This window comes from Rana temporaria, chromosome 4, assembly GCF_905171775.1.
Source record: "Rana temporaria chromosome 4, aRanTem1.1, whole genome shotgun sequence".
Classification (NCBI taxonomy): domain Eukaryota; kingdom Metazoa; phylum Chordata; class Amphibia; order Anura; family Ranidae; genus Rana; species Rana temporaria.
This window is the reverse complement of record NC_053492.1, coordinates 297,547,165-297,559,240: the sequence shown is the minus strand read 5'-3', so window position 1 is coordinate 297,559,240 and position 12,076 is coordinate 297,547,165. Positions and strand designations below refer to the sequence as shown.

The 12,076-nt window shown below is 41.5% G+C and overlaps 1 protein-coding gene across 1 annotated transcript in view; it reads left to right on the top strand.

The window, feature by feature from the left end:
• MAP3K5 (mitogen-activated protein kinase kinase kinase 5) overlaps nucleotides 1–12,076 on the top strand; it is a 236,192-nt gene that overhangs the window by 107,205 nt on the left and 116,911 nt on the right. The window contains exons 8-9 of the mRNA XM_040350503.1: nucleotides 6,292–6,404; nucleotides 11,354–11,513. Coding sequence (XP_040206437.1) covers nucleotides 6,292–6,404; nucleotides 11,354–11,513 — 273 coding nt within the window. The remainder of the gene's footprint in view (nucleotides 1–6,291; nucleotides 6,405–11,353; nucleotides 11,514–12,076) is intronic.

Below are 12,076 nucleotides of genomic sequence, written 5' to 3'. Positions count from 1 at the left end.
GTGTAAACAGATATGTCATTTATTATCAAGAACCTCTTACCAGCATCAAATGTTCAGTTTTAAAAAAAAAATCCAGACACTTAAAACCATGATGGCTCATGTCAACAAAGTATTTGGCCTAGGCACCTGCCAAGATTATGTAAAGTTATTGTAGGATTTGTATAAGGGTATGCCAGTTAAAATAAATTTTTCATGCAAAGTGAACAGTACTATTGTGAATTCAAACATTCTGTTCCTTAGGCCTCGTACAGACGAGCGGACATGTCCGATGTTTTCATCGGACATGTCTGCTAGCAGATTTTGGTCTGATGGTTGTACACACCATCAAACCAAAATCCCTGCGGACAGACAGCGCGGTGACGACGCAGCGACGTGACGGCGACGATGACGCAGCGACCTACGCGACCCCAAAAGTTCAATGCTTCCACGCATGCGTCGAATCATTTCGACGCATGCGAGGGATTTCGGCCGAGCGGACATGTCCGATGAGTCGTACTGACCATCAGACATGTCCGGCGGACATGTTTCTTAGCATGCTAAGAAACATTTGTTCGCTGGAAACCTGTCCGGTCGGCCGGAAAATTGTCCGGTCGGCCCTACACACGACTGAACATGTCCGCGGAAACTGGTCCGCGGACCAGTTTCAGCAGACCTGTTCGGTCGTGTGTACGAGGCCTTATATTAACGAATAAGCTCATCAAACACTGTAGGATGCAATTTATTCTCCAAATCTTTCATTAAAGTGTCATCAAACCCAAAGAACTTTTATGTATTTAAAAATGTAATCTGTACCATACAATAGAAGCTTTTCTCCTGAAGGCTAGGAAATTTACCTCTCACAAGGTCTACTATCATACCTTGAAAGTGCACTTCACATGGTACAAGGCAAGAAAGTTTCATCCCAGGACATACTTTGTGGACCTATCCTGGCCATCCTTCAATCCAGTCTGTAGCTATCCTAGAGTACTGTTTAAGAACAGATCTCAGCTCTTGTGATCCCCTTTAAAGGGCTAATTGCCTCTCATTTCCTGGTGAAAGACTTAATACAGGTTGTTATGTAGCTCCACCTGTGCTATTATTTGTTACTCCATGGAATCTTTACCTAGTTCTGTTAGGTTCAAACAGCAGTGTGTAAAAAACAATCAGGGATGTTCACCTGTTCACTCAGGTGGAACCTCGGATTGCGAGTAGGATTCAGGCCAAGGCGGTGTGCAGTTCCGCGTTTGGCCTAAGGTGGGGGGCGCCTGAGCTGTTCGCAAATGCTCAGAAAGACACGGAAATACTCTGTTCCCGAGCCTTTCCGAGGTTTGCCGAGGTGAGCCGAGCTGTCCTCGGGCCTTTCCAGCTGTTTCCGAGGCTCTCCGGCGCCCCCCACCTCTTGCCACATGCGGTATTGCATGCCATTGAAGTCAATGCGGAACAAATTATTTTCGTTTTCCACCCCTCGTAATCCGAGGTTCCACTGTATTTGTTGTTTTACATGTTACCAACAACTCCATAAGGTTAATTACTGATTTCATAGCTCTTGTAGAGAATCTCTTCTTGTCCTCCAGAAGGTCATGGTTGTCTTGCAACCTAGGGCCTCCTTTCTCTATATGGGGGTGTCTTCCTTCAAACTTCACCAGCACATTGTACATTCATCTGTCTATACTACTCTGGGACATCACAAGGAGATTCCCTCAATTGTTTGGGTGTGGTACAGTCTATTTAAGTTTCATTCAAGTTTTTCTTTTACGTTTTCTTTAAAATGACTGCCTGACTCCTTGTCTTTCCTAAAGGGCCCCCATGGGGGTCACCCTGCCTCTCCCTCTGCCTAGGTGGTTTAGGTAGCATATCATTAAACCTATCGGCTTAAGGATAAGGTTCCAACTATTCCTGTCAAGGCACAATCTACTAATCAGTATATGCTTCATGGGCCTTTCGGCCTTGCCCATCTGTTTCGCAGATTATAAGGCTGCCACCTGGTCTTCCGTTCATGCATTCTCAAATTTTTACCAGCTGTATGTTTAGGCCTCTGCTGATGCAAGCTTCGACCCTATGGTCCTTCAGGCAGATCCTTGACCTGCAGGGAGCCAAGTTTTTTTCTTGGTTTCCCTGTGAGCTTGTTAGCGTTTCCTTTGCTTTGTTGCCCACTCCTCTTTTGGACTGCTTTTGGCAGTATTAATTACGTCAACTAAAACATTTTCATTGACTAAATTAATACTATTTTAGTCGACTAAAATACGACTAAAACAAATGAGATGACTAGAATATGACTAATACTAAAATGGCTTTTTAGTCAAAAAGAGTATGACTAAAACTAAATTGAAATTTGACATCAAAATTAACATTGGTCTATAGTGCATGTTCAAATCTTAATACCATAAATAATAACACATTCGATTTTTCACTCCAGCAGTAAATAATACATTTGGAAATTGTAGAGAATTTAACTACACCCATTCGATTTTAGACAACTAAAATTAGTTTTAGTCGACTAAAACCATTTTAGTCTACTAAAATGTACTGGGGATTTTAGTTGACTAAAATGTAGGACATTTGTAGGACAAAATACTAAGACTAAAACTAAATCAAAATTTGTTGCCAAAATTAACACTGGCTTTTGAATATCCCATATACATCAGAATTCCTTCTGCCATTTGTCCCAAGTGGCTGTAAACTCTGCATTTTCTGTGCCCTCCTCCTCTCCTCCCTGGTTCTCCCCTTGTTACACGCGATCGCGCATGTGTGAGATTTTGACAGGGAAGGACAGGAAGGGCGGAAATTACATCCACACAAGAGCCTGCAAACAATACTAAAGATGGCGCAGCTGATTCCTGAAAGAAGAGATATTTTATAAAAGCACAAAAAGGTATTTCCCAAACTCGTTTTAGTGAGCTTGTATGGCGTAAAGCCTCATACACACGATCAGACTTCCATCGGACAAATCCATGGATTTTTGTCCAGAGGGCGTTGTCCGTGAACTTGTTCTGCATACAGACGGCAGAACTTTTTCAGCCAACATACACCAAACTATGTGGTTTTTCAGCTCTTTAGCGCCACCCTTTGGACAACTTCTGCTAATGTTGTCTGATGGTTAGCATTGGTTCGAAAGCATGCGTGTTTGTACTTTGGATTTTAGTCTGACGGACTTGTGTAGACACGATCGGATAATCTGACAGAACACATTTGTTGTCGGACAATGAGAGCATGACCTTCCAACATTTGTTGTCGGAAATTCCAACAACAATTGTCCGATGGAGCATACAGACGATCGTGTGTAAGGGCCTTAAGACTTCTAAATACATTGGTGGATGATAAAAAAATTTGGGGTGTACTTCCTCTTTAATAAATGATTAAGAAAACAGGAGTTTTGACTTAAATAAAACCCTTTTATTGGAGTTCATTAAGGATTGCAAGTTCAACCCATCAATCTTTTGTTTACTCATACTGTTGTTTTTACACAAAACTGAAGCATGAGGGGGTGTGAGAGGGCTGACTGACAGTTTTTTCTTGCCAGTGTCCAATTCTCATGTAGATGGCAGTATAACCCATAGGTCTCAGAATTCCTTCTGCCTTGTGTCCCTTGAAGCGGACCTTTCCCCTAAGACTTAAATATGCATGGTGCATGCAACTCTGCATGCACATGCATAAACACTGAAGTCAATTTTTAATTCAAGAATTTTTGCTAGACATTCCCAGGGAGAACTAGCCTGATCTTATGCATGTATCGTATAGGACCTGCCGAGGCTTGGTGCCCCATAACAAACTGCCCAAGTCTTTGTACAGTGCAATTTTCAATAGCAAATTGTGATAGGTATCTTCCTAAGCATACACAAGATTGCGTGTGCAGTACGAGAAGTAGAGTTATTTGCATTGTTTAATGACAGGCTGCTCCAGATTTCATACTGGGCATGGTTGAGAACAAGAGCAGAAGTTATCGCTAGGCTGGCATAGAATGAGGTAGTGAAAGTCCATCCACTGATGAAGCTTTTTTTTTTTTAAACATGGCAGCGTGGGAACAGGGGAACTGGCAGAAGAGATCCAGTAATAATGGGTCAAGCTAGAAAAAAGTGTGTTCTAGCTATACATTTACTTGTATCATTACAAATTATTATTTTACTATGGCAGTTTTTTAAGGCGCCTGCCTCCAAGAAAAAGATTTCACAGTAAGTCAAAATTCCTGTTTTTATATGCGCCCCTTTTCTCTTTTTTTATGAACTGTGTGCTGTAGCTGCTGGAGGGATCAATTTGATATAAGGGCTACTATTAGTGACAGTTTTATTTCCAGAGTAGTAACTGCATAGGGACACAGCAGAACTGTACTAACTTTGTTGTCCCTCTAATAACCTATCAAAGGTTTCATTTTGAAAGCAAGGGCACCTTATGTCTTTACCCACAGGTCTGTCAGAGTTACATTTTAGTAACTAAACTACGAGATTGTGAGAAATTCCCACACTCCATTTCCCATATTGTCACTGTTAATTATTTTATTGATTAAATAGAGATTTAAGTATTACTGTTTACACAGTGCTTAATTGATAGAGTTAGAACTGGACTGTGGGAGTCTTCCAGATCCTATGGTTACGTTATATTATAATAAAGAAACTCTTTTGAGATTAACTCAAATTTAACTGAGAGATAAAAGATGAATCTCACCCACTTTTTACCCTTAAATTCCAGTCTTTTTTTTGTTTGTTATGGAACTGGGAAAATTGTTTTTATAAGCAGCCTTCAGTTTTTTAAATAAGTAAAACTGTTGTAGTCATTTTGAAGTCAGTTTGATAACAGCATTTGCAAACTGTTTCTAAGCAAATTATAATATTGCATGTGTTAACTGGTATAACTGGTGCTACTGTAGCTAAAATAAGTGTGTAATGAGTGCTGATACCAGTTACAAGCAGTAAAAAAACATCCAACAAAAATGTCCATTCTCTGACTCAGGGACTACTTAGTACTACTTCCCCAGGGAGTGAAGCATTGATATTACCTTGAGCTGACTGGATTGGTCAGGAAAATGTATTTTTAACTCAAGCATCAGAACTTACGGCTATTTGCCTTTACACATTTATTAAATGTATTTATAATTATTGTGCTTATACAGTACAGCAAATCTTTATTTAAAATAAGATTATTACAGAAACAGAACTGTCTGCAGTGATCGCTATTGTTCAAAAATAGAGATTTTTCCTGGGAAACCAACTTCCTAAAGCTGGCCATACATTGCTAAAATGTTGGCTTATTCCTGCTTTATAGGCTGAAATTCTTACCCTGGGTGGCCCTGTCAGTACCACCTGGCTTTGCAAACCTTGTTGAAAGAGCTGGGTGAAAAATTGTTGACCAAACAGTGACTGCATCCTATCAGATGCAGTCAGTATTCAGGTATTCAGCTGCATATGCTGGCTGTCCGAATACAATAGCCAGCAGGCGAGATTACTCTATCTATCTATTGCTGACAATATACAACATGCAAACTAAGGTGTAGCAGTATACAAAGAAAAAGAGCCGCTGCTCAAGGTGTATGATGATAACCTGAGGTGGAATATCTCATGTCCGCCTCCGTGGGAAACTTGTATGAAAAGAAATGGCTGCACATCCAGGAATTTCGATTGCCTTTTATTGTTCAAAGTGATAACACCAAAGACACCAACACGAGGTCACGTAGACGCGTTTCACACATACATCTTGTGATAAATCATTGATTAAGAACAAGATGTATGTGTGAAACGCGTCTACGTGACCTCGTGGTGGTGTCTTTGGTGTTATCACTTTGAACAATAAAAGGCAATCAGAATTCCTGGATGTGCAGCCATTTCTTTTCTTATAAGGTGTAGCAGTAGAACAACATGTTGTAAAATTATTTTAGGGGTGAGTTCGTCTCTGTTTACTTTTCAGCAATAATATATTTTATTTACTGCATGCGAAAATGCATTTCAAGTAGAAATCCTGTTCTTGTGGCTAATTTCAACTTACAGGCTAGTTCATGTAACATTTTTGTGCAGCATTAAAGCCCATCAAGTCATTTGGTAAACAAGCATATACCGTATCTTACATTTTTATCACCTCAGCACCTCTCACTTTGCCTAACGTATGCAGAAAAAAAAACTGTATTAGTGTGTATCAAATACACAGAAAAATATGTGATAAAACATGCAAATTGCAAATGCATTTGAAAAGTACACAGTAGCTCACATCGTAAATGCTTATTACTATTCACATGGATATAATGAGGCCTTAAGTACAAGAGGATTTTGTGGGTGTCACTACCAGCTTAAAATTGATAAAATAATGGCAATGTGTTTACTTGTACAGGTACCGGAAAGCATTTGAATCTGAGCCAACTCTTCAGTCTGGAATTAATTATGCAGTCCTACTGCTTGCAGCTGGGCATCAGTTTGATTCATCATTTGAACTTCGCAAAATAGGTAATGTCATCTGTTTGTCTGGTATATTTTTGATAATTTTATATAGAAAATGCAATGTTTCTGATTTATGAAAACTGTAGAGATATGCTGCTGTTACTGACAGCAATCTTATTCAGTCTTCATCTTTTAGTAAAGCTTAAGCCTAGTGCACACTGCTGAAAACTGACAGCTTAGGTTGGAACTGCTGTACTAACAATTCAATCTTAGGGCCCTTTCACACTGGGCGGATCAGTAATGATCCGCCTCCGTGTGTCCGTAAGCTCAGCGGGGATCGCTCCGTATATCCCCGCTGAGCCGGCGACTGACAGGGCGGTCCCTGCACACTGTGCAGGGGCCGCTCTGTCTTTTCTCCGCTCTCCCCAATGGGGGATCGGATGAACACGGACCGTGTGTCCGTGTTCATCCGATCCAATCCGCAGACGAAAGAAAAAATAGGGTTTTCTTCCTTCCACAAAATCGGATCTTTGCGGAGGCGGGTGATTACGGGTGTCAGCGGATGTTTATCCGCTGACACCCGCAATCACATAGGGACCAATGTATGTCCCTTTTTCAATCCGCAAACGGATGGATGAAAAAGCGGACAAACGGTCCGCACATGTGAAAGGGGCCTAACTTCAGCGATCTCCCCTGCTGTTCTATCGTGTTCTGACAGGGAGATGCCGCCTGTCAGAACACTCCAGCCACTGGCTGAGAGCGCTGATTGGGATCCTACGGCAGACCTTTTTGGGCATGCCCTTTTGACTGAACGGCCAGTTTCTGTTGGACCAGCTGTAGTACACACAGGCCGAAAGTCGGCCAGTTTCAGTTGAACCGGTTGATGCTGCCTGACATTCGCCTGTCTGTACGGGGCTTTAGAGCATTTGCCCGAGTACTTGTACTCGGGGCAAATGCTCCGATACTTCACCCGATACCTGGGCAGTCAGGGTGATCAGTGCTGTGGAGGAGTTACAAGCACTGATCACCCTGTATAGATTTAAAAGTCTGAAAGCCACAGCTGGTCCTCTCTCTCAAACCCCCCGCGGCGGCTTTCAGCGGTGATCTGTGCTTCTCTCCCACACACGATCACACCGCTGACTGTCCCCTATCCTCCTCCTGCCCCCCCGTTCTGCTGTGTCCCCCTCTGTGCTGCTCCGTGTCTCCCTCCATGCATCTGTCCCCCTCTCTCCTCCGTGTCCCCCTCTGTGCATCTGTCCCCCTCCATGCTGCTCCGTGTCCCCCTCCATGCATCTGCCCCCCTCTCTCCCCAGTGTCCCCCTCCGTGCATCTGTCCCCCTCCATGCTCCTCCATGTCCCCCTCTGTGCATCTGTTCCCCTCTCTCTTCCGTGTCCCCCTCCGTGCATCCTTACCCCTCCATGCTCCTCCATGCTCCTCCGTGTCCCCCTCCGTGCATCTGTCCCCCTCTCTCCTCAGTGTCCCCCTCTGTGCATCTGTCCCCCTCTCTTCTACCCCTCCGTGCTGCCGTCCCTCTTGGTATCTCAGGATGGAGAGTGGAGGTAGGAGCCGGTAAACCCAGCTCCTTCGTTTTCTGAATGGACAGAGTCAGTGATCACTGAGCCTGTCTCTTCACATAACTGAAACATTGTAACCTCCTGTGATTACGATGTCTCAGTTAATTAATGAAGAGAAGCCGCTGTCTTCTCTCCTTTCATTTTCAGTGCATTGTAAAAAAAAAAAAAAAAAAATAAGAAAATACTGACTACTTTCATATGAGATTAAATTAAAAGTATCGGTATTCGGTATCGGCGAGTACTTGAAAAAAAGTATTGGTACTTGTACTCGGTCTTAAAAAAGTGGTATGGGGACAACCCTAGGCGTAAATGTTAAAAAGTTGTCCATACTTTTTGATGTGGATGTGGTGTGATCCAAAATGAATGGGCTCAAAACGCACAGCACAGAATCGGATGTGATTTACAGAGGAATGCAATTTCTGTGCAATTCATATGCAGTTCACAGTGTGAAGCTAGGCTTATACAGGCCATACATGGGGCGAATTCTAAACAAATTATTATTTTTTAAATCAGAAATGTTGTGTGTTTTGTAATCCGATGGTGCCACCGTTGATTCCGAAATTCGACCAACCAAGCCTTCAATTTCAGCTTATGTTGCTACAGAAAATAATTTACGTGGCTGGGAATCTTCTTTTATTTCCAGCTCACAGCTCATTCGCATTTCTTTTTCGATTATATTTCTCACAAAATTCTCCCATCATTGATTAGAAATGTGTTCATTTAAAAAACAATTTCCAACCTGCCCGATCACCCAAATTTGATGGCCACACCAAAGTCATCCGTTCCTGGGGCGAAATGGTGCGAAATTAGAACAAGAGTTCTTAGTTACTCTTTCGTAAATAAAATTATTTTGGAATTTGACCCATGTGACAGTGCAGGTGCTTGGTGATTGACTCAGTGCTATCATATGGGGCTGTGGAGACACTGGCCTTCTTTTTCTCACTTGTGGCAGCTGTATGAAACAGAGTGGGAGTGAAGGAATGGTGAGTAGGTGTTGCTGCTTTACCCCGGAGTAGTACTGCTTTCCACAATCTGCATTAAACAGAAGGCTGTTCGAAAGGATAAAGTTCTGTTTTTTTGCATGGAGCAAATTGAACCTTGTACCTGTCAGTCACATCTGCCGAAATAGCAATAGGAAGCATTGTACTGGTATATACTTACTATAGTTATGACAGTATAAAAGTGATTCTGAATATCAGAACAGACACTTGTGTATAAGAGTGGCTAAAGCAGTGATAACGGTTAACACAAGGATAAATACAAAAGTAATTTAGACTTTGACAGGTTTAAATTTAGGGTACTGTTTTTTTTTTTATGGGATAGTGTTGTTGCATGATAAAAGCATAGCATCGGTTCTCTATGATCGTTAGGCAGGCCATACATGGGTTGAAGTTCGAAATAATTTTCTTTCGAAAATCTTATCTGAGAATTTTCATTTGAATTTCCCACCATTAGAGGGCTGCAGCCAATTTTCATACAGCCATTTGACTTTGAGTAACCGGGTATGTTGGAAATTTTTTGAAAATGGATTTTCTAATCAATGATCGGATAATCATGCTAAAAATGTAATCGAAAAAGAAATGCACATGTGCAAGAAAAGAAAATTCCCGCAAAGAAAAGAAGATTTTGAGCCACGAATATTCTTTACTGTAGCAACAGGAGGTGAAATTGAAGGCTTGGTTGGTCGAATTTCTAAATCAATGGTGGCACCATCTGATCACAAAACGCACAAATATTCAAATTTTTAAAAGAAAATTCTTTCGAAAGTCAACCATATATGGCCTGCCTTAGTATTACTTATTTTCTTCATTAGACCTCTTTAATAAGCACTGCTATGTAATGATACCATGAGTAGGTATTATAGATTTGACAGATGTATGCATTGAAGAGGACAGTAAGGAGTTGTGTAAAGTCTGAGCTGTGACAGCTACTACCGCCTGTCAGTAAATAGTGTTTACATGCTATAAACACAGTCACATTCTGCTGGCTTGAATCCGATTAGGAAAAGGAAATGTGATTCTGGCAGTCATAGCAGAAAACTGTGCCAGACAATGATTACTACTATGCAGATGGCCAGCACAACTGGAGTTACTTTGAGGTCACTAGCAGATCGGTGTGACCATTCACCCCTAACAAAGGGAGTAATAACAGAAGAGCTGCAATGTGCCAGCATATGACTGTTGTATTGTACAGACAAAAAAATGATATTTACTGTACAATAGATGATCTGCTGTCTAAACTGTGAGGTGACATGAGGCTGAAATCCTTTTCCCAGAACCAGACAAGGCCCCCCCACCAGTGCTCTCTTTTCCTTGAATGCTTCTAAATCATTTGTGACAGTCTACAAATGTACAAACTTACCATACAAATGTACATGCTTCTGTTTAAAAAACACTTTGCAGTTGCCTCTAGCAACCAGTCAAGTTTCAACCTTTTAAATTACATATTATAATTTCCAAGTGATTTGATCATCTATAATATTAATAATATAATATGACTCATATTATATATTTGATTATAAATAAAAATAGATTGATTTTTTTTTCCAAGTATTTGCTATGCAAGTGGTGCTTAATGTTCTGCCCTTATGTTTCCATTGCATCAGGTTGCACGTCGGTCGAAGACTCCAGTCTACTATTCATGTCCACACCTAGCGTAATCTATTTTGTCGACTGGTAGTAATTTTCAACAAAAAACAAGCAGATGCTGTCCCGTGATGATCAGTGTTTTAGGTAGAAGGTTTATGTGGCAATATAAATTTGTGCCATGCCTTAAGCCCTGTACACACGGCCCAGAATCTCGTCAGGAAAAACACTTTGTTTTTCCTGACGAGATTCTTGGCAAGAGCAAGAATCTCTTGCCGGCCGAGTGTACAGACACTTCATTCAAAAGAACTGCCGTTCTTTTGAATGACATGAACACAGTGACGTCATCGACTACGACGAGCATGCGCTCGTCACATTCGATGCCGTCGCCGCCATCTTGCTACACCCTACCTATGCCTAGGAAGCTACCGCGCATGCGGCAAAGTCATTTCGAGCATGCACAGGGTTTCCACGGCGACTGGTAAGTATATACACTCTCGGGTTTCTCGGCAGGAAAACTGCAGAGAATCACGACGAGAAAATAGAGAGCAGGTTCTCTATTTTTCTTGTTGAGATTTTGGGCAGTTTTCTTGACGAGAAACCTGAAAGCCTCATACACAGGCTCGGTATACTCGGCAAGAAAGCTCTGCCAGCTATTTTCTTGCTGGTTCTTGCTGAGAAAACAAAACGTGCGTGTGTACGAGGCTTAACTCTTGCATTGTATCGTTTTGCTTGTCAGTTCCTATGCTTTTTATTCACAAAGGAATTCCAGGCTTCAACTTTTCTTTCAGTAATTGTATTTCATAAATGTAGAGATTAATTGTTATTCTTAATGTTATTATTCTTTCCGAACAGGGGTAAAGATTAGCAGCCTACTGGGTAAAAAGGGAAACCTAGAAAAGCTGCAAAGTTATTGGGATGTTGGCTACTATATGGGAGCTAGTGTGCTGGCTAATGACCAGACGAAGGTAATCCAGGCTGCAGAAAGACTCTTCAAGCTGAAAACACCTGCATGGTAAGATACTGCTCTAGATGAATGCTTTTGGCTGATTAAATAAAATATATCAAAACAATGTTTTCACTTCAAAACTCAGTATACAAACAATAAATGTCCATATAAAAGTCAGAATACATTGTGTGCCGCGTCCTTATTTACCCACATGCTTCTATTAAAAAATATGCGTGCTTCATTCCACTGTGTCCACAATAAACACTCCACACTGGACCAATTTGACCTCTTGTTTGAATAAAAAGGTCAAATTGTGCTTGTGGACATAACCGTCACTGAGCTAAAAATGGAAGGAAGCCAAAAACACTATGAAGCTAGAAAAGTTGCCAGGAAATGTTGTTACCAATACCGCTCCAACTGGTCCCACTTTGCCTCTGTGCAGTCCTCAGCGCCTCTAGACACTTATGGCTATAAAAACTCTGGAAATGTTGGTGGCTGCACCTAAGGCACTTAAGTTCACTACCACTGCTGTATAGCGTCTGGCGGGGGTGTTTGGACTTGAAAACTTGATTTTATATATTGCCACCTTCCTCTGTTTGCAATTACATCACAGTTCTCACATATTACAC